The sequence below is a fragment of the Danio rerio genome, chromosome 18 (assembly GCF_049306965.1).
Source record: "Danio rerio strain Tuebingen ecotype United States chromosome 18, GRCz12tu, whole genome shotgun sequence".
Classification (NCBI taxonomy): Eukaryota; Metazoa; Chordata; class Actinopteri; order Cypriniformes; family Danionidae; genus Danio; species Danio rerio.
In genome coordinates this window covers 9,447,017-9,470,696 of record NC_133193.1, presented here as the reverse complement: position 1 = coordinate 9,470,696, position 23,680 = coordinate 9,447,017, and the positions used below count along the sequence as shown (strand labels likewise).

Here is a 23,680-nt window from a genome sequence, read left to right as displayed (position 1 = left end):
TAATACAGTCACTTACTGCACTGACCATAATAGCACCAACTGACACTAAATATTAGGCTTATGCTAGTTTTATTGAATAAAATAAGCAAGCAGTGTAAATGAAATATGACAGTGAAGTGCTGCGGTGCCAGAATCTTGTGTTATTGTCGGCGAGTCGTTCATAACGGAGATTCATTCGCAAACAAATCACTCCCTCTGTTAGAATGAGAAGTGAAAGGGGAGGGGGATGTTTTTAGGACACGGATAAGATCAAATTTAACAGGCAGGGTGGATAATACATTTCCATGCACACAAACACCTGCTCTTTGTTGCATTGCTCGTGCGGTCACTTATCCCTCGATGTAGAAAAGTGATGTAAAATGATAATTTTCGTAATTTAAAAAATATTTGCATACTGACCACGGGGAAAACTCATGATAGATATATGTATATATGTTTTTTTCAATGGCTCTGGATGGCCAGTCCTCCACTACACTTTGGTCCCTCATTGATTTCAAAGGAGCACTACCCTGAACTAAAATGCCGGCTCTATTGACGCATTCCTTCCAATAGATAACAATAGCATAGGCAACATCTAATGTAAATATCTATATAACCCTGATAGTGGAAAAAGGCATTTTCAGTGTTTTTGCTATTTTCTTCTTTCCACTTCCCATTTAGTGAAGCTCAGTAGCCCCTTCCTGCAGATCACAGCTGTGTTTGGTCTTATCCATTGTGATGAATGACTGACTGAGCACTGCACAAAACACAGTCAGTCATGATGAGTAACCATCAAAAGCTTTTGAATGGTTGAATCGTAATAAAAAATCTTTTCGTTTATAAGATTGATAGGGTTTTCTGTGTAGAGGTTAGTAGTTCATTGGCAAAACAGATGTTTCATCTTTGATTAATTATACGAGTAACACCCCATCTGCGGCCCTGAAGATGGGACATGAAATTATTTTGTTTTTATGACTTACAGTCAACAACCTTGTCTGTTCACTCACGCCTACATAAAGGGAATCTATGCAAGAATTTAGTGTGAATTTTTATGTTTTATTCGTTTTTTCTTTTCACAGCAAATGTGTGAACAGTTAGTATGAATACCTATATGAAACTTATATACACTCAAGGCCACTTTAATAGGTACACCTTACTAGTACCAGGTTGGACCCCCTTTTGCTTTCAGAACTGCCGCTCACTGGATATTTTCTCATATGGACCATTCTCTGTAAACCCTAAAGATAGTTGTGCGTGAAAATCCCAGTAGATCAGCAGTTTCTGAAATACTCAGACCAGCCCGTCTGGCACCAACAACCCTGTCACATTCAAAGCCACTTAAATCCCCCTTTTTCCCCATTCTGATGCTCGGTTTGAACTGCAGATCGTCTTGACAATGTCTACATGCCTAAATGCATTGAGTTGCTGCCATGTGATTGGCTGATAAGAAATTAGCGTTCACCGGTGCACTTGTACAGGTGTACCAAATAAAGTGGCCGGTTGAGTTTATAGTATATAAATGACATTTGTTGTTATTACTAGGAAAATCAAAAGTAGCAATTCACAATATATTAATACACTAATACTAATATGCACTATATTGCATATCAGCTGACAAACGTTTATTTTTAATACGGTTGTTTTTGACCTCTTAAGAAAATGATCAGCTCGATATATTTAGACAATATGAGCCTTTATATCAGTTATCAGCTTCTGAATGTGAAGAGCTATTGGTCTGTTATCACAATTGACAAAGATGTCTATATTGGTGCATCCCTAAACACAAATATGTGTTTATGTGCTCAATGCTAAGATGTTGCGGGTGGTTGTTAGAGCATTGCCATGTTGTTGCTAAATGATTTTGAGTGTATTTTGCCTGTTGCAATGCTGTTGCTTGGGCATGCTGATGGTTGCCTGGATATTGGGATGTAGTTTCCGTTGGGTGCATTTTAGTTTCTTATGTTATTGCATTAATATTAAGTGTTGGGTCAGACTTTATTTTGATGGTACATTTGTTGAATTTAAATTACATTGCATCTACATGCCAACTAATTCTCATTAGATTACAAGTAGACTGTTAGGTTGTTGGGGTTAGGGTTAATATAAGTTGACATGTACTTGCAAAGTTTCTTATAGTCCATTAAATATCTGTTGAAGTAGCAGTATTAAAACGTATTAAGCATACAGTACAGTCTACTAATACTCAAATTGACCATCAAAATAAAGTGTTACCAAGTGTTGTCTTATATTGTCTATTTTAAAGTTCTTAATATTTGGTATATTTATTGGTAAACTGTAAAAAAGGCTGGGCTCCACACAATCAATTTGTGTTGAGACAACATAAAGGAATTAAGTTAATTTATTAGTTTTTGAACATTAAACAATTTAGTTTCCCCCCAAAAAACTCAAGAATTGTATCGTTTGAGCTCATTTTAAATTAGTAGTTTGAACAAACAGCAAACACCATTTTCTCAGTGTATCAATACCATGAATTTGTTCAGCAGCAGTTGTTCCTGAAGAACGTTTCCCATTCATTTATTGGATATGGATTTAATAAAAAGTTTTGTACGTAAAAAGTATGTACGTAACAACTTATGAAACATTATGTATAGCACAGCCAAATTAAAAATGTAGGAATATAAAATTCATTTGCAGTTGTTTGTATCAATTTCATATTTATTGCAAAATATCAATATGAACATTTTAGTATGTTGACAGCATTCTGTGTTCTGCACAGTATTATCTGTCATGTAGATTATCAGCATCAAAACAACAACGAAAAAAGTTGCCTCAATGCCAGATGTGTTCAACAGAAGCATCTACAATCAATTATTAACGACTTAGAAAAAAAAAATTGGAGCTTTCACTTCCGTAACCTGACTTTTGAGCTCTTTATAGTTGTTCTAGTGTGGCTTTATGTGTTTTCTTGACATATTACAAAACTTCATTCATTCATTAATGCATTCACTTTTCTTTAGCTTAGTCCCTTATTTAACAGGGGTCACCACAGCGGAATGAATCGCCAACTATTCTGGCAAATGTTTTATGCAACGCATGTCCTTCCAGCCCCAACCCAGTACTGGGAAACACCCATACATTCTTGCATTCACACATACTCATACACTACGGCCAATTTAGCTCATTCAATTCATGTATATCGCATGTCTTTGGACTGTAGGGCCATGCTAACATGGGGAGAGCATGCAAACTTCACACTGAAATGCCAACTGACCCAGCCAGGACTTGAACCAGCGACTGTCTTGCTGTGAGGCGACCATATCAATATGTACGAATATTGAAGTATATTGACAACATAGGAAGATCAATCGGTACAATTTTCTGTACAGCATTATTTGTAATGTAGTTTTTTCTGCATTGGTTTAAAAAATAAGTTGCATTAATGGCAAATGTGTTCAAAAGAAGCAGATAAAATCCATTACTAACTACTTGGAGAAAAAAATTGAGCTTTAACCTCCGTTACCTGGCTTTCGAGCTCTTTATATTTTTTCTAGGGTTGTTTTATGTGTAGTTTTTGCATGTTGCAAAACTTAATTGAGTTTTAAAATATTGACTTACACAATAAACACATTTCTGTCAAAAATACAAAAATTTTATTTGATGTAAAGCACTAAAATATGCTTAAAACAAACATCTTAGACACATCTTATAGGTTAATATAAATGGGTTTGCATATGCATCCCATCATTACCGCTGCTGCTAGATCTGTTTTTTTTGTCTACTTGTTCATAATTCATGAATCAATGTGAGACTGTAACTAATATCTCAGAGTGCTTCTAGAGAGTATAGAGCTTGGCTTCTCCCAAGAGCTCCTGTACTGTCTGCACTCAAGCCACAGCTTAGATCTGAACATGGGCTGTGAGTGAAGAGAGACTTGCTGGATTGGAGATCCTTTTTCTGGATGCACCAGAATGTAAATGTGCAAGGCACGATTTGATTTAGCCAACCTTGAAAAGAAGTAGCATTAGATCTTAAACACACACATGCTCGGGTTGACTTTCACAGAGTAGTGACGTTCCTCTAAATCCTCTAATATTTCAGTGATTAAATGGAAGCTCATTAAAACGCTCCTTCAAAGCACACAATCCACTGTCTGGATCCTTAACGTTTTTCTCGTGTATGTAGGATTATTTCTAAACTCCCATGTTTCATCTCATGGGAAGGTCATTAGAGGCTCATGTAGAAATACTTTCAGCATTGAAAATCCCTGTAAATGGTGGTCTAATCAGAATGACGTGTTGGCAGAGGTTTGAAAAATGTATTTAATTTTTCTATGGAAGTACTGAGGAAGCTTGACACATTTCATATGCTTTTCTCTGACATTGCAAATACATCGCTGTACATGGATTCAGAGTAAAAAAATAGTTACTTCAAAACACTCTTTCATTTAGTAAATTACTTGTAATGATATTGATTATGTGTGTCATTCCAAACATGCCTATTTTGTGTGTTTTAAAAGTCATACACTCAACGGCCACTTTATTAGGTACACCTGTCGAACTGCTCGTTATTGCAAATTTCTAATCAGTCCATCACACGGCAGCAGCTCAATGTATTTAGGCATGTAGACATGGTCAAGACGATCTGCTGCAGTTCAAACTGAGTATCAGAATGGGGAAGAAAGGTGATTTAAGTGATGGCTACTTGTACTTGTGAAAGTGCAAATCATCTCAGACCGGTTTCTTGAAGATAGCAATGTGTTCACTGTACTCAAATGAACTCCCCAGTCACCAGAACTCAATCCAATAGAGTACTTTTGGGATGTGGTGGAAAGGGAGATTCACATCATTAATGTGCAGCCAACAAATCTGCAGCAACTGCGTGATGCTATGATGTCAATATGGACCAAAATCTCTGAGGAATATTTCCAGTACCTTGTTGAAATCTATGCCAGGTAGAATTAAGGCAGTTCTAAAGAAAAAAGTGGGTCCAACCTGGTAATAGTAAGGTGTACCTAATAAAGTGGCCGGTAAGTGAATATATGTATTGTCAAAAATACATTGCATAATCAAAATTAATAATTTTTCTTTTATGTCAAAATATTAAATATCAAATTTTCTTTAATATTTTGATGATTTTTAGGTAATTATCTACTATAAATAAAATAGTATAAATAAAATAGCTTTAAAGGACGCTTTCTCAATATTTATATTTTGAAAGCTCAGACTCCAGATTTTCATATCGTCGAGCAAATAGTAACCGATCTAAACAAGCATACATTAATGGAAAGCTTACTTTTTCGACTTTCAGATGATCCATAAATCCTCATTTTTTGACACTTATGGTTAGCTTTGTGGTCCATGGTCACACAACAGTACATATTTATATTAATATGATTTTGCGGAAGAAAAAACAATCTAAACTAAATTTATTAACCTATTAGTGTCAATTAATGGTTAGTTAATACCCTGAATTGTGACCTAAACTAAAGTGTTACCAAAATCAACAAAATTACCAGAGTCATCTGTTAAACAGTGTATAAATCTGCAGTATACTGTAAAAAATGCAGTGTCCCATACAATCTATTCATGTTGTCCATTCAACACAAATCGATTAAATTAACTTAACCAATTTAATTAGATTAAATATAAAACAATCAAGTTGTCTTCCACCAAAAATCTCAAAAATAGGGTTGTTTCAGCTCATTTTATATAAGTAGTTTGAACAAGCAGATAATTTTTTAGAGTGTTTGAGGCTTTATGTAGTAGGTGCATTCAAATAAATGTATCATTAGCTTTAATTGTGAATACATTTTTCATTACACTTCGTTCAGTTTTACATGCTTACTACTGTTCACTAGGAAACAATGAAGAAACAAACACAGCTTGTTAGAAGCATGAAAAAATCCACACAGCTAAATGATCACCCTTTGTTTGCTCTGAAGTGAGAAACTGTTTGTATCAGATTGTCATTTTGTTGTGCTCCAGTAAAGTCAGGGTTGCCAGTTACTGCTGGGGAAAATGAAGGATGAAGGCAGTGCCAGTGTCAACGTTAGCCTGGCATCCCTGATTTCAGCATTTCATCTCCTGTCCACTCATCTGCAGTCTGACCCACAGGTCACACACATCAGCAGATTACACACACTTGATTTTCATTGTGCATCAGGGTTTGATGGACAGGACACTGAGGCAACAAATTTAACATGCTCTAGTTTATCAGAGTGTCCGCGTGGTCTTAAAATGTCTTTCAAGTCTAAGATTTTAGGCCTTAAAAAGTCTTGTAGGTCTTGAATCATTTTAAATGGGTATTATGTATCCTATGTACATGTACACTTATTGATATTCAGTCTATTATATTTATTAAAGCTTGTAATTTAAAAAACGTAAATCTATGTTGACCAAGCGGCAACCTCCCGCTCTCTCTCGTGAAGCAAATACGGAAGTAACTGAAACTGCAATTCATAGAAATTCTGCTTGTCATGGCTCCATAATAAAGCACATTTCTATTGAGCACACTGTTAAAATAGCTAACTTCACAGCAGAAAAAGGTGTTTACAGCCTGATAAAAAGAACGATTTTAGGTCATATAGCTAATCTTACCCTTCATGACAACTGTGAGGGGGTGATTTTTTTTATAACTCCTCTGTTTCCTTTATATTACGTTATATTAGGTCTGCATAATTAAGAGCGTGGCCACAGCTAGGTCTCGCTGGTCGCCATCACTTCACCTCAGCTGATTCCGGCTGATTAGCCACTGAACTCTGCATAGACATCGTATTTTGTTTTGTTTTATGGGACTTTATACAGTCAGTTGCCTTTTGGAATTAGTCAAGTATCAGATAATATGGCATGCTGTGTGCACTTAATTGTGCTCACAAATCCATTCACGTGGCCTCCAGTTCTCAAGTGAGTGAAATTATATACTTATATACCATCATGTATTATTCTTATTATTAGATATATATAATGTTCTTTAGACCTGTAATGCACTCCAGAATCTGACAGATTGATTAGCTGTAGGCTCTAGAACAGTCATGTGAAACACTGTCATACAGAGGTATGCCTGGATTTTATAAATAGCACTGCATTTACTAACACAGACTATATTTTAAGTGTTTGGATGTAATTTGCATTTTTCTCCTGTAGAAAATATCATAAGAACAATGCTTAGTCTCTCAATGTATTACAGCTGTGTTTTACAAGACTAAACACTTTATTGATATAGTGTACAACCAAAAAAATGTGATCAGAACACAAACGAGTCGCAGGTAATGAATTTTTAAGCGTTTCTCCCAAAGAAAAGACAGGCTTAAACAAAATGCTAGCAGACGTCTGTAGCTCTGCTCACGCTCCGCCTCTTTGCCTTTGTTTGGTTACCCCCAGCCGGTGCGATGACGCACGAACAAAATGGCGACGGTTGGCCATGCGTAATTGTAGCTTTTTTTTTGCGTATGGAAAAACCTATAGGTGACGTCACAAAACCTATATCTTTTTAACGTCCATATCTTTTACAGTCTAAGGTTTTGACACATTATTTAAAATGTGGTTATTTTTTTTATGTTATTTATTTATTTATTTTTGATGAGGCAAGTAAAAGACTTTTCCATTTGCCCAACTGGGCCATTAGAGAAAAATATTTTGCGTTTAGCACTGTTTAAGTCTGAAATTTCATTAGTAATGGACTTAAAAAGGTCTGAAAAAGCTTAAAATTTGACATGATGAAATCTGCAGAAACTCTGTTTATGACAAGCTATTTAATTTTGTGCTGTCACACAAAATTACTGACAATTTCTACCTAGATTGGTGAAGTTTAATGTTGTTAGGTTGAGTCAGAGTTGTGCAGTTTTGGGGGGAATAAAAATGACTCAATATCAGTGGATTTACAGGGTAGATTCTGACATTTGGTGTTAAAATAGACACACAGATTTAATATTTAATATTTTATTTTGGAGAATACATTTTTAATGTACCTCCAAATAATTTTTTAAGGATTGTTTTGCTTATATGTTTTTGGCTGTGGTTTTCCTGTGGAAGTGGTTTACTTTTAGACTGTTTCAATGCGTTGGTTTTTATTTTTTGAAATGTTTTGATATATTTTGGCCGTTTCATACTTTTTTTCTCAACCACATTCAGGACCATCAGCACTGCATGTTTTGCATGTCTCTAAAGTGTGTTTTAGCCTTGGTCAAAGATCTGATGATCTGAATCTGGTGTGTTTGGGTAAGGAGACATGAAAAATGTGCAGAGCTGGTGTTCCTCCAAGAATGTGGTTAAGAAACACTGCTTTACACCAATGATGAAATTGTGCTAGATGATGAGATTGAGGTTATGGGGTGCTTTGTAAAGTATCTGTTTAGTTGCGTTTTATTATAGTTTTGATCATTGGGCTACAGATCTGAGAACATTTTGCCAACATAAGAGAAATAGGAAGTGCACTTCTGTAATTGATCGGGATGAGATCAGATTAAGGCAAAGTCAGCACAATTTCAGAGCAAAAAAGAAAGACGGATGTAGCAAATGCCACTTATAACAGAACTTCTGAAATTAATGCAGATGAAAGAGTTTGACAAGACTTCATACTGTATGTGAAATGAAGGTTAATCCAGGACGTTAATTTTGGCCATTTTGGATACTGATTCTATTATTTTAAGATATTGGCTGGCTTGCTTTCTGCACATAGCTTGTGATAATTTTATCTGACATGTTTTGACAAAGACCAGGAATAGCATAAACATTCATAGCAATCTAGAACAAAATGACTCATTATTGACTCACAATGTGATTCACTTAAATGGGTCTTGTGTGTAAAAAATAATAGAGTGAATGAGAAATGCTTACATAATTCATTAAAGGACCAAAAACAACTTCCAGAAAGCATTTCATCACAGTGTAAATTATGGGTAAAGCGTTTTTATGAAGTGCACAGATGATATTGCTTCACATACAGTATCACAGATGATCAGAAACCAAAGAAATCTGAAGAGCTTCTGAATCTCTTTTGAATTGGAATTTAAAGTCAGTTTCACTACATCTGTTTTCTATATTTCTATTTCTTTTTAAAATGATATTATCATCAAGATGCATGGATCTAATCCAGTATGAAACTGTGCTGTACAGGTCATGGGACATTTTATGTTTTGTTTAAATTAATCTCTTTTTTATTTTAGGGACGTGCTAACAATTTATTTTGGTTTTCTAAGAGGACCTATTCTTTTAACAATTTAAACCTTTAGGTTAGTAGAGGATATATAAAGCATCCTGGACCCTTAGAATTGAACATTCTTTATAATTAATAAACAATCATTTGCATGCAATGAAAGATATTCTGATCATTTTGTATCAATTTTGAAAGCAACTCATCTAATCAGAATTTAGATCCTGAATTAACTATTATATGAGAGTTTTTTTAATCATATGTCATCATTTTCATGCTTAGTCAACAAATCAGCAGTATTAGCTGTACAAATAAAAGTGCTGTGGGCTTCTGATCCATATCTATATTTAAGTTGTCAATATTTTCAGATAAGTGCACCCAGTGAACAAGCCTCTCTCCTCCTCCTCATTTCTCCTGTTCTGTCTTGGATCCTCCATACGTTACAGATCTGTGTGATTGTGACGCTCTGGCTGTGAAAAGCTGCATTGCAGCACTGCTGTCAGCTGTGTGGAGCTCAGCTCAGATCCAATCGGCCCTGCGTTAGTAGCTAGCAAACACTAATATCCAGGTTAATGCATTTTGCTGAGCCAAAGAAGAGCCCAAAAAAGGCAGAACAGAAGCTGGCCGTATTTAGCAACACGCTAACCCATTTATAAGTAATGAACGTGAATGGTAGAGGAAAGAAATGTGACCCTGGACCACACAACACTTATTTTGAACTGCTATATTTTTCTTAATAGCCAAAAATACAGTTTATGAGTCAAAATTATCCATTTTTTTTTTATAAAAAAAACGTATTTGAATGTTATAAGCCCTGTATAGGTAAACATCATGTTCCATAAGGACATTTTGTACATTTCCTATTGTAAATAAACACACCGGCCACTTTTTTAGGTACAACTATCCAACTGCTTGTTAATGTAAATTGCTAATCGGCCAATCGCATGGCAGCAACTCTAACCTAATGCATTTAGGCATGTAGACATGGTCAAGCTGCTGCTGCCGTTCAAAACGAGCATCAGAATGCGGAATAAAGGTGATTTAAGTGACTTTAAACATGGCATGGTTGTAGGTGCCAGACAGGCTGGTCTGAGTATTTAAGAAACTGCTGATCTACTGGGATTTTCACACACAATCATCTCTAGGGTTTACAGAGAATGGTCAAAAAAAGATTAAATATCCAGTGAGCAGTGTTATGTTTGTGTGTCTTAAGCCTTTAAATGTTCTTTTAGAGATTGTACATACTTCTGAATTAAATCAGCCACACACTGGTTAACATTTTACAACCACCTCTTTTCTTCTACGGCGTGAACTCAATAACAACATTACAAAACTTCCCATCATGCCTCCTATTTTCCATCCTAAAGACACAGATGTAATTATAGTACATGACAAGCTGCAGTCCTGTGGGTGCAAATGCCTTGTTGATGCCAGAGGTCAGAGGAGAATGACCAGACTGGTTTGAGCTTATAGAAATGCAACAGTAACTCAAATAACCACTCAGTACAACTGAGGTATGCAGAAGAGCTTCTCTGAATGCACAACACTTCCAACCTTTTGACAGATGGGTTACAGCAGCAGAAGACCACACCGGATGCCACTCTTGTCAGCTAAGAACTGGAAAATGAGGCTACAGTTTTCACAGGCTCACCAAAACTGGACAATAGAAGATTTGAAAAACGTTGCCTGGTCTGATGAGTCTCTATTTCTGCTGCAACCAATGTCAATATGAAACAAAATCTCTGAGGAATATTTCCAGTATCTTGTTTATTGTATGCTAGAAGGATTAAGGCAGTTCTGAAGGCAAAAGGGGGTTCAAGCTGGCACTAGTAAGGTGTACCTATCAAAATGGCCGGTGGTGAGTGTATGTATATATATATATATATATATATATATATATATATATATATATATATATATATATATATATATATATATATATATATATATATATATATATATATCCTTCTTATCTTCATTTTAGATTTTCAAATAGCTGTATACTGGACAAATATTCCCTTATCCCAACAAACCATACATCAGTGTGCAGATTATTTATCAGATTTCAGATGATGGATGAAACTCAATTTCAATAAATTGACACTTATGACTGGTTTTGTGTCACAGGGGTCACAAATGATGTTGTTTAAAGGTGTGGTGCAGGAAAAAAGTTACACAAAAACAGTACAATAGTATATATTTTGAAAAACAATTCAAATTGGAACCTGAAAATTCCAGATTTGAGCCCTTGAAATTTAAATGTATACCTTGTGAAAGGGCACCACCTCTTGTGTGATTTATTTCTGAGAGTGTGTGCATGTCAGGTGTGCGTATGTGTGTGTGCATATATATGATGTGCTAGTATGAGTGACCTTGTGGATTTCTTAGGGCCGTGACCTGTGTGTGTGGAATCAGCTAATATGTCTTGGCAGCTCATATTTCAAATCAGACATCCACAGGGACACACACACACACGCACACACGCACACACAAACACACACAGCTTTCTCTATATTAGCAAGTGCATCACGGATGCAATGAGCTGACAATATTTTCTAAACTTATGCCTCATTTAAAGCTGCTGAATTCAGTACATTTGAGGAAATTATGATTTATTTATGAGCCTTTCCACTAAAGAGAGAACTGGTGTGTTCATGATTATTTTCTGTGTTGTCTGCAGGCCGGCTCATGACATCAGTCTGGAGGAGTTTGATGATGAAGATCTGTCTGAAATCACAGATGACTGTGGTATAGGCCTCAACTATGACTCTGACCCCTATGAGAAGGTATGACACTTTTACAATGCAAATATTCTATTCTATTCTATTCTATTCTATTCTATTCTATTCTATTCTATTCTGACATGTAACAATCATTCATTCATTCATTTTCTTTTTGGCTTGGTCCCTTTATTAATCTGGGGTTGCCACAGCAGAATGAACTGCCAACTTATCTGGCATGTGTTTTACGCAGCGGATGCCCTTCCAGCTGCATCCCATCATTGGAAAACATCCATACACATTCATTCACACTCATGCACTACATGCAAACTCCACACAGAAATGCCAACTGAATCAGCTGAGGCTCGAACGGGCAACCTTCTTGCTGTGAGGCAATCGTGCTACCCACTGCACCATCTTGACGCCCATGTCAGAATGATGAAAAATGGAAAAAAAAAAAAACAACAACAACATAGCAATGCATTAAATTATCACAGTTCATTAGCAATGACTGGCTGTGTTTACCCCTGACAAAGAAGGAAAAAGCAAAATAAGGAAAGTGAGTAACTCGTTTGCACAGTATACCACAATTGCACTTTCCCAGTTTTGCATCATAGTTTGTGTTATCTGGGATGAGTCCACTGTGCAGATGCATTTATGGTCTTTCTGGCATGTAAGAAGAAGAAACTTTAAATTGTAGCTCTGTCATTACCCTTGGGAAGAGCTAGTGTACACGTTCACATATGGATGTATATGGATATGAAGAATTACACTAGTGGAAATACTGTTGACACTTCATTCACCAACGGTGCATGTGGAAGAGCTCATTTGCATTTTAAAAGGCTTTTGGTTTGAAAGATTTAATATTCACGTATGCTCATGACAGTAAGTCAGTGTTGATTTAGATTTTTTGGCAGAATGGAATGGCTGCTTCTCAAAGAAATTATTTTTGGGAAAATCAATCAATCCATCCATCCATCCATCCATCCATCCATTTATCCATACATCCATTCATCCATCCATCCATCCATCCATCCATCCATCCATCCATCCATCCATCCATCCATCCACCCACTCACCCACCCATTTACCAACCAGTCAGTCTGTCAGTCTGTCAGTCTGTCTCTGTCTGTCTGTCTGTCTCTCTGTCTGTCTATTTATCGTTCTTGTATTGTATGTATCGTATCTTTCTTCCAATCTATCTATCTATCTATCTATCTATCTATCTATCTATCTATCTATCTATCTATCTATCTATCTATCTATCTATCTATCTATCTATCTATCTATCTATCTATCTATCTATCTATCTATCTATCTGTCTGTCTGTCTGTCTGTCTGTCTGTCTGTCTGTCTGTCTGTCTGTCTGTCTGTCTGTCTGTCTGTCTGTCTGTCTGTCTGTCTGTCCGTCCGTCCGTCCGTCCGTCCGTCCGTCCGTCCGTCCGTCCGTCCGTCCGTCCGTCCATCCATCCATCCATCCATCCATCCATTTTTGTTTTATCTGTCATTTGTTCTATCCATTGCTCTCTTTGTCAATCCATCCATCCATCCATCCATCTGTATCATTCTTTCTGTTATTTTATCTGTCATTCTATCTGTCAGTATAACTGTCTGTTTACTGTCTGTTGTCCTCTGTACGGCTTACAAACCTTCAAAATTTTCCACTTTTTGAAAACCAATCAACAAGTGTTGAAGTTTACTTTTACAAACTTTATGATTAAACAAATACTTTCTTATTTTAATAAATTTTTTTTTTTTCTTCATCACATTCAGCTTTACAATGTAATTCTGAATTCTGTTTAGTAATTTCAAATTCTGGAATTTTTCTAAAATAAAATCAATTTTGCATGTTAACATCCAATGAAACTGATCACTGGACTACTATAAAATGATCAAACGCACAGAGCTCGCTTCAGAAGTGTTACTGTGGAAATATTTGTATATAATGTATGTGTGTGTGTGTGTGTGTGTGTGTGTGTGTGTACTGGCTGCATTGAGGGATTGTAAATGTTTTATGGCGGTGGCGGTGTGCCACGGCTGCAGTAGAAGGGCTGGTGACCCAGTGAAGTTTACTGCTATGCAGACCTCTCTTCTCAGCTTTCTGCATCTCGGAAATCACTTTCTCATCCTGCTCCAAGTTTACCTCTGCAGTAATGTTCAAACGTGTTGATTATACCTCCCCACGTGGCTTTTAGAGTATCGGATTGATTTAAATGCAGAGATCCAATCCACACTTGTACTTTGTGGGCATCCTAGCATGCAATGACCTCAGATTGTTTAGTGTGTAGGCGGATTGATTATTTAGTTCTGACTGGTGATTGGATGGAGCGTAGACTGGTCTTTTATTGATTGGGCTGTTGATCTAGAAAGTGGGTGGCAGAGCTCATGCAGTGTTTCTTTTTTTGCCACACACACAGATGACTGTCCTGTGGGATTATGTCACGTGGAAGCAGCACTGCATTGTGTTTTAAGGGCCTTGTCAATACTATAGAGACTTCAAAATCACAATAGGCGTCCTCTGTGCTTCCAGTGTGCTACCATAGATGTTTATATTAGATGTCGCCTGCCCTGTTGTTGTCTATTGGAAGGAATAAAAAAAGCAATAAAGCTGCCATTTTAGTACAGGGTAGCCCTCCTTTGAAATGAATGCAGGACCCAGGTGTAGTGGAGGCCATCCAGAGCCAGAGCTTTATACACATATATCTATGATCGGGAGTTTTTCCGATGCTCAGTATTCAAATATATATATTTTTAGTTACAAAAATGATAATTTTACATCACTTTTCTACATTGATGGATAAGTGACCGCACGGGCATTCCTGACAAACAGTGTGTGTTTGTGTGCATGGAAATGTATTATCCTCCCTCCTGTTAGATTTGATCTGGATAGACCTAATCCGTGTCCTGAAACACCCCCCCCCTCTCCTGCTTTCACTTCTCATACTGATGGAGAGAGCAATTCATTTGTGAATGAATCTCCGTTATGAACGTCTCGTTCACTGGGCCGACAATAATACAAGTTCCTGGCACCGCAGCATCTTGATGTCATATTTCTTTTGCATTTTTTGCTTATTTTATTCAACACGACTAGCATAAGCCTAGTGTTTAGTGCAAGTTGGTGCTCCTTTGCCTTATGGTGAATGCAGTAAGTGACTTTATTATCATCAATAAAGTTAGCTGTTGAGCACAAAAGTTCATAACATACAAAAACATAAAAAGTGCAATCTTACCTATGAAATGTTCTGCCTTTGTGCTGTTTTCTTTGTTTACACAGCACTTAAGTCCAGCACCTTCACATTGGCACACTGTCTTGACCAGTGCGGTTGAATGACATTTGTGCTGGGAGCACTGTACAAATGTGGCGGCGCTATTGACGCATGGTCAGGGTCCGTATGCGATATCTAGTGTATATGTCTATGGCATGCTACTAAGAGCAATTATATCATTTTTAGTAGCTCATCTTGGCTCATATGAGCTATAATGGTTTGGAAAATGGATTAACCTTTTCGAGCCAATTAAAATACTCATTGGAAAAAAAACCTGTACCTTTGTTACCGGAGGTTATACAAAAATGTATATACAGTTGAAGTCAAAATTATTAGCCCTCCTGAATTATTAGCCCTCCTGTATATTTTCCCCCAATTTTTGTTGAACAGAAAGAAGATTTTCTCAACATTTCTAAACATAATAACTCATTTCTAATAACTGAATTCTTTTATCTTTGCCATGATGACAGTAATAATATTTTACTAGATATTTTTCAAGATATTAGTTTTTAGCTTTAAGTGACATTTAAAGGCTTAACTAAGTTAATTAGGTAAACTGGGCAAGTTAGGTCAAGTCATTGTATAATGAATTGGCTAATAGTTTTAACCTTAAAATGTTTTATTATTTTCTTTTCTTTTATTATTATTTCTTTTAAAAATGAAAACTACTTTTATTGTATCCACAATAAACAATAAAAGTCTTTCTCCAAAAGAAAAAAATATTAAAGGAAATACTGTGAAAAATTCCTGCCCTGTTAAAAATAATTTTGGAAATAATTGATTTTTTTAATTTTTTTTTCTCAGAAAGAAAAAAAACAATACTGAAAAACGTGATATGCAAAATTGCTGTTGAGTATTACAATGGAATTTCTTATTATATAACATTTACATAAATATGCTATTTTATTAAAGTTTAATTTTAAATGATTTATTTATGTAATGATATTAAAACAAACGAGAATTTTTTTTTTTTCCAGATCTAATTCAGTCTAAAAAACAGTCAAGGTGCAAACATTTAGTCCTAAAACTATAAATGAGTGAAAACCTCAGCAGATAATCTGACTCTGATTGGCAGTTGTCATTTTCCCTTCTTGCCTTGACTCCCCCATAAGTATTTATTTACAGCTCTGGTTTCACCTTTGGGCTGCTCCAGTCAATAGCAAAGCAGCAACTACTGGGCAGGGGGGATAAAGATAGTAAGGCCCTAACTGATTGGTCAAATTTAAACGAACAACCAATGCACAAAATGTCTGTGATGTGTATTACATATTGTCATGAGTTTTGCAATATATTGTACAGGCTTAATATATTTATTATATTGTAATCAATGTCAACGAAGTTACAATACGTGGTTCCTCATTTGATAAAGGTTTAATGGTTATTTGTATTTCACTGATTCACTGATAACATTTTTAGGGTAATGACTTCATAAAATATTATGACAGACATTCAAAGCCTACTTCTAAAATCACATGAAAAGCTTTGAATATAAATATGACATGACAGAAATTCTGTTCGGGACAGTCTTTTGTGAGTGGTTAGAATGACTTAAATGCCCATTCTAGCTGTTTTAGACTTCTGGTAGTTCCAGTGGACTTTTAATTTGTATTAAACCAGTAAAAGACATGCTAAAAAATAAACAATTACTAATCAGGGTTAATATAGTTAATTGAAACATTTTCTTTTTGTATTTGCAAAAGCATAAACTTATTTAGTTTCAGATAGTTGCCAATCAAATATTTTCATATTCATATACAGTTGAAGTCAGAATTATTAGCCCCCCTGAATTATCAGCCCCTCTGTTTATTTTTTCCCCAATTTCTGTTTAATGGAGAGAAGATTATTTCAAGACATTTCTAAACATAATAGTTTTAATAACTCATTTCTAATAACTGATTTATTTTATCCTTGCCATGATGACAGTAAATTATATTTTACTAGATATTTTTCAAGACACTTCTATACAGCTTAAAGTGACATTTAAAGGCGTTGCTAGGTTAATTGGGTTAACTATGCAGGTTACGGTAGGTCGGCAAGTAACTGAATAACAGTACTTTGTTCTGTAGACTGTTGGAAAAAATATATAGCTTAAAGGGGCTAATAATTTTGACCTTAAAATGGTGTTTAAAAAATTAAGAACTGCTTTTATTCTAGCTGAAATAAAACAAATAAGACTTTCTCCAGAAGAAAAAAAAATTATTATAAGACATACTGTGAAAATTTCCTTGCTCTGTTAAAGATCATTTGGGAAATATTTAAAAAAGAACAAAAATATCAAATAATTCTGACTTCAACTGTATATTCTAATTGCAAATTCACTAACTATAAAACATTGTGGTTGCAGTACATTTTCAAGTTGAACCAAATTAACTTTAAATTTGATTTCAATTCACATCAATTAAAATTTCTTAAAATATTAAGTAAAAATTAGTAAATAAAGTTGAAACCTGATTAACTTATTCAAATAAGTTTAAGTTACATAAAAACCGTTGTTGTGATGACTTTTTGATTATATCATTTTTTACAGTGTACATAGATGTATTTGACATCAATTTCATACTAACGTGTTTCATAAAAACATTTAATTGTCGACGGTGATAATTGTTTGCTTCGATTTTAAATCAAATGTGCCTAATTTCATTTCCACACTGCAGAGGTTCTCAGTGACTAAATTCACTTTCTAAAAATATGCTCAAGAGATTTTCTTCTGTCTATCTAATAACAGATTAAACTCCTGCAGATACAAAGATAGAGCTTCTGAAAACCACTCATCTCTGAAAATCAGTTTCCCTTTTATTCTCTTTTATCCATTCGTCCTTTTATGTCTTCTCTTTTAGGCAATATCAAAAATCGCATTGTTATTCGATTCAGGTCTATTAAAGCTTTAAGAAACTCCACTATTGGTGCATAGTAGTACTATCCAAATCAATGTAATATTTCATCTTTCTTTTGCAGATTTTGACATTCCATAACACACATCTCATGACAAAAACACACATATCGTGAAATATAAATACACACATTTAATCTATTTGCGATTTCTCTCATTGTGTAGGCATGACAGTAACATTTAGGCATTAAAGCTTCAGGATTGATTCTTGTACAGATCATTTCCAGCCACCAGCACTGTGGCAAAAAACCCCCCAAGATCCAATTCCATCCTCCCAAACACTCTCACTCTTTTGCCTTCGCTCATGGATTATTCATTCTGTCACACTGAGCTCCGGCTCTCCGGGTACATTCAACAGATTTGGGTTTCTGGGGTTTTGCATATTACAGTACGCTGTTGATGAACGGTTGCTGAGCAGAGTAGCGTGCCGGATTTGGAGTACCAACATGAAACAGCATTCATGACACATTTAGTCATATTTAATGTAACATATCTTTTTAATAAAACAGAATTTTAGTTTATATTCATGTGAACTTGAAGCGTGAATTTCTGACTGCATCAGCACAAAGGAAAGGACATTTTTGGAGCTTTTATGACAGTATTAAATATTTCATTATGAAAAGTATAAAATGAAAAGTGCTTTATGGAATTTGATTAGATTTGTGATTAGGATATGTGTGATATATGAAAAGTATGTATGAAAAAACCTAATTCATTCATTCATTTTCTTTTTGGCTTAACCTCTTTATTAATCCGGGGTCGCCACAGCGGAATGAACCGCCAACTTATCCTGCATATGTTTTACGTAGCGGATGCCCTTCCAGCTGCAACCCATCACTGGAAAACACCCACACATTTTTATTCACTACAGACATTTTAACTTACCCAATTCACCTACAGCGCATGTCTTTGGACTGTGGGGGAAAACGGAGCACCAAGACGAAACCCACGCAAACATGGGGAGAACATGCAAACTCCACACAGAAATGCCAACTGACCCAGCCAGTGCTCGAACCAGCAACCTTCTCACTGTGAGGCGAGAGTGCTACCTACTGCGCCACTGCGTCGCCACCTAATTTATTTTTAGTTGTTATATTATTATGTATTTAATACCCTTTGTTATCAAACAAGTATTCATTCACACATTCATTCACTCATTCTTCGTTCATTCATTCATTTAATGTGATCTCTTGAAAATTCTCTGAATTTACTGTATTTATTAGATTTGGGTTTCAGTTTTATTCCAAAAAGGCCTGATTAAAATAAAAATATTGTTATTTACAGGTTTTTTTCATGAGTTTACTTAGTCAGAATAACAAATACAGTTTTTTCCAACTGCTTACAAAATCTTTTCATGTCACACATTTTCTAAAACATTAATTCATTCAGTCATTTCTTTTTTTCCGGCTTAGTCCCTTTATTAATCTGGAGTCGGAATGACCCGCCAACTTATCCTGCATATGGTTAAATGCAGCGGATGCTCTTCCAGCTGCAAACCCATCACTGGGAAACATTTTTAGCTACCCAATACACCCGTACTGCATGTCTGGACTTGTGGGGGAAACCGGAGCACCCGGAGGAAACCCACGCAAACACAGAGAGAACATGCAGATCCACACAGACATGCCAACTGACTCAGCTGAGATTTCTGAAGCATCTCACTCAAAATGCAAAGCTACACTGCAAATCTCCAAAACCAGAAGCTATTTCTCAGCCTTGAACTTAATTTTCAATTGCATAAAACAATTTTCTCAACACACAACTCTCTACCTAAAACACAAAACACTAACAGGAAGTTACTTGCTTTTTTTTTTCCAAACACAACCAATCAAAATGCTAGGTGATGGGACACCAGGCTATTTTGGTCCAAAAAAAAAACATCCACAATTTGTGGTTTTGTACCTACCGCATATTCACCTTTACGTAATCCTAAATTCTAAATTCCTTTAGAAAAGAAAAGAGAAATTCTTCTCAGCCTGGCTCTGTAAAGTGTATGATGGCCAAGCCTAAAGCATGACACTTCTTCAGGCAATGGATGCTGCCTGAAGAACCCCCCACACACAATTGTGTTCTTTTATTTTATTTATTTATTTTTTCATTTTTACAAACAGTAACAATGTGTTTAGTTTTTTTTTTGTATGGTATATAAAGCAATAATCTTTTGGCCTAACAAATATTTTCTATTTCTTCATGTCATTGGTGTTTACAGTGTACCTGTTACTCCTTAGCAGATTACTGTCACTGTAGAACATTGTATTGAACTGTATAAGCCTATGAAAGAGCAAAGAGCTTTAGATTTAGAATGTGTGTATGTGTGTGTGTGTGTGTGTGTGTGTGAGAGAGAGAGAGGGAGAGAGAGAGTGAGTGAATGAGTGCAAGTGAAGGCTGCGTGGATTGTGTGTGCGCATGCATGACTCTAGTCACTATCTGCAAGTTAAAGCAAAAGTCATGTTTAACTATTGGCCTGGAACAATATTTTTAATCTATCAGCTTTCTTTTGTTTACAATCACTCTCATTGGTTGGTGGTTGTTTCGCGCACAGTGAGCAGTGAAAAAAATATTTTGTGTAAAAAAAAAAATAAAAAAAAAGGTTAGAGAAGATTGACATTTTTTTTAACAAAGTTTTTATTGAGGAAAACCTGATGCAGCCCAGCCTCACCCAGACTCTGCCTCCAGCGGCCCCCAGATAAATTGAGTTTGAGACTCAGCTTTAGGGACACCAGAGACTTATTTTATATATTGTAAAAATGGGTATATTATTAATATTTAACTTAATTTACTTAACTTTTAGCTAAGCCTTTCAGGTATGTGATTTTTAAAAATAAAATGTAGAAATATTTATTGGAGTAAAGAATTTGTGCTAGATAAAAACAAGTGTTTAAAAAAATCATGGAAATTTGTCTTTATGCTACTGAATATTCCTAACAGAGTGCTATAAATAATAAGTATATTATTATTTATATTATAATTAGTATATAAATAAGTTTTACACATTATCATAAAAGTACACAAGAGTATGATTACTTAGACATTTGTCTGCTTTGTTTTGGGCAACCATAATAAATCAGGAAACTCTGACTAACTCATTGAGAGCTGTTGAATAGGTCATCCTATATGAATTATTCAGCAGCTCTGGATCATGCAGCGCTGTGCTGTAGTTAATGTCTCTGCATTAGTATAGACACTCGTCTGAGACATCAGTGCTATCTCTGCATCGCCTCCCTCCTGCATCCACTGCAGTCTAAAGCTGATCTGTGTGTGTGTGTGTGTGTGTGTCTGTGTGTGTTTGCAAGTATATATATGTATTCTTTTAGCTTCTTTTTCCTCTCGCTTTACAATCTTATGGTGTTTCCTTCACCTTCTAACATTACATCTTTTTTTTCCCTCTTCGTCTCTTCTGTGCCCTGCGTCGAGAGCGCTGCATTCATTCATGACTTCTGTATTCTTTCGGCTGGCTCAGCAGAACACTTTTTGCTGGTGTAATGCTGACTCTGTTTCTGAGCGAGGATGTAAAATCAGTACTGGTCAGGGGTGAGGCCTCGTCCTTGGAAATATCTGACTGATAGAGTTTCAACAGCATATTTATACACTAACTCCAGCTAGAGCTTAGAGCTGCATAGGGTAAAAAATGTACATCTTTATTTCAAGATAAAATATATTTTGAATAGATATAGTTATTCATATTTAGCGACTGTGAGGCTTACTAAAATATATTTTAATATCGAAAATAGGTTTTATTTGAACCTTTGGGCACCAAAATATTTTTCAATATGTATGCCAGGGTCCAGAAAATACATTTCCAATTGTAAAATTAAAAAAATAAATAAATAAAAAAATTATATATATATAATAAAATAAAATATATTTAAWATATATATATATATATATATATATATATATATATATATATATATATATATATATATATATATATATATATATATATATATATATATATAGCAGAATTGCATTCTAATTGCATTGTCCTTTTTAGTACTAATTTATTTGCAGCCATAAAAAAAAAAACAGCAGTGATTTTTTTTGTCTCTACAATGGCAGTTTTTATGTTCAGATAATTATATATAAAAAAATAATTGGGTTCTTTTAAGTGTTTTTTTCTTCCATTGTTACATTCATTTTAGTTGACTTTAATCTTTTAATAATTACCTAAAATTTATATGTATAACATGTACACTCACCGGCCACTTTAGGACCGCCTTCAGAACTGCCTTAATCGTGGCATAGATTCAACAAGGTACTGTAAATATTTCTCTAAGATTTTGGTCCATATTGACATGATAGCATCACCCAGTTGCTGCAGATTTGTCGGCTGCACATCCATGATGCAAATCTTCTGTTCCACCACATCCCAAAGGTGCTCTATTGTATTGAAGACTGGTGACTGTGGAGGCCATTTGAGTACAGTGAACTCATTGTCATGCTCAAGAAACTAGTCTGAAATGATTCACACTTTATGACATAGCCTGCTATTCTGCTGGAAGTAGCCAATTGACACGATGCTCAATTGATACTAATGGGCCAAAAGTGTGCCAGGAAAATACCCCCCATACCATTACACTACCACCACCAGCCTGAACCGTTGATACAAAGCAGGATGGATTCGTGCTTTCAAGTTGTTGACGCCAAATTCTGACCCTACCATCCGAATGTTGCAGCAGAAATCGAGACTCATCAGACCAAAGTTTGTGAAAATCATTAAAACATTTAAGTCATTATTCAAACAATCATTTGGTAATCAAAAATGAACACGATGCTCGTTTTTATATCTGCTTTTGACACTGATCTTTAATATTGTTTTTACTATTTAAAAGAATTATGATATATGAAGGTTGTAGCAATCGCATTGTTACACCAATAGGTGGCAACAAGCAACCTTTAGTCTTGTTTTATCTCAGGGGTTCCCAAACTTTTCAGCCTGTGACCCCCAAAATAACAATGCCAGTGACTCGCGACCCCCAATATCCTCTGAGGTGGTTATAAACACAGAAACCTTGCTAGCAATGAAGCAGACACACCAATTAAATTTGTGTCAGTGCTTTAAATGTGCCAGAAAGTATAACCTGATGTTATAAAATCAAAACGCATCTGACGCTATTGCTGCCTTTAATATAATGTAATTACCCCAGGGGTCGCAATCCAATAGAACTAGTAACTATAAGCTACTATATAGTATATATTAACTATAAACGACTATTTTTATTTTCAGTATGGTTATGGATAAAATATGTTAATTCTTATGGTTTAAAAAAAATAAATAGATTTTTGGAAATCACCAGGCGACCCCCCTTCATTGCCCCACGACCCCTCGGGGGGTCCCGACCCCCACTTTGAGAACCACTGTTTTATCTGACTAAAGCAGGACTGAAAGATGAAATTTTGAGTGAGTTCTTGAATCCTTCATTCAGAGTGAGATTTTTTTATTAGATAAATTTAATATATGGGCATTACGGTGGTGCAGTGGGTAGCACAATCGCCTTACAGCAAGAATGTCGCTGGTTTGAGCACTGGCTGGGTCAGCTGGTATTTCTGTGTGGAGTTTGCATGTTCTCCCTGTGTTTGCGTGGGTTTCCTCCGAGTGCTCCGGTTTACCCCACAAGTCTAAAAACATGTGGTATAGGTGAATTAAGTAGGCTAAATTGTCCGCAGTGTATGTGTGTGAATGAGTGTGTATAAGTGTTTCCCAGTGATGGGTT

The 23,680-nt window shown here is 35.6% G+C and overlaps 1 protein-coding gene across 1 annotated transcript in view; it reads left to right on the top strand.

The window, feature by feature from the left end:
* Window positions 1-23,680, top strand: part of mapk8ip2 (mitogen-activated protein kinase 8 interacting protein 2) — a 61,794-nt gene that overhangs the window by 16,101 nt on the left and 22,013 nt on the right. Inside the window, exon 2 of the mRNA XM_679994.11 lies at window positions 11,771-11,876. Coding sequence (XP_685086.6) covers window positions 11,771-11,876 — 106 coding nt within the window. The remainder of the gene's footprint in view (window positions 1-11,770; window positions 11,877-23,680) is intronic.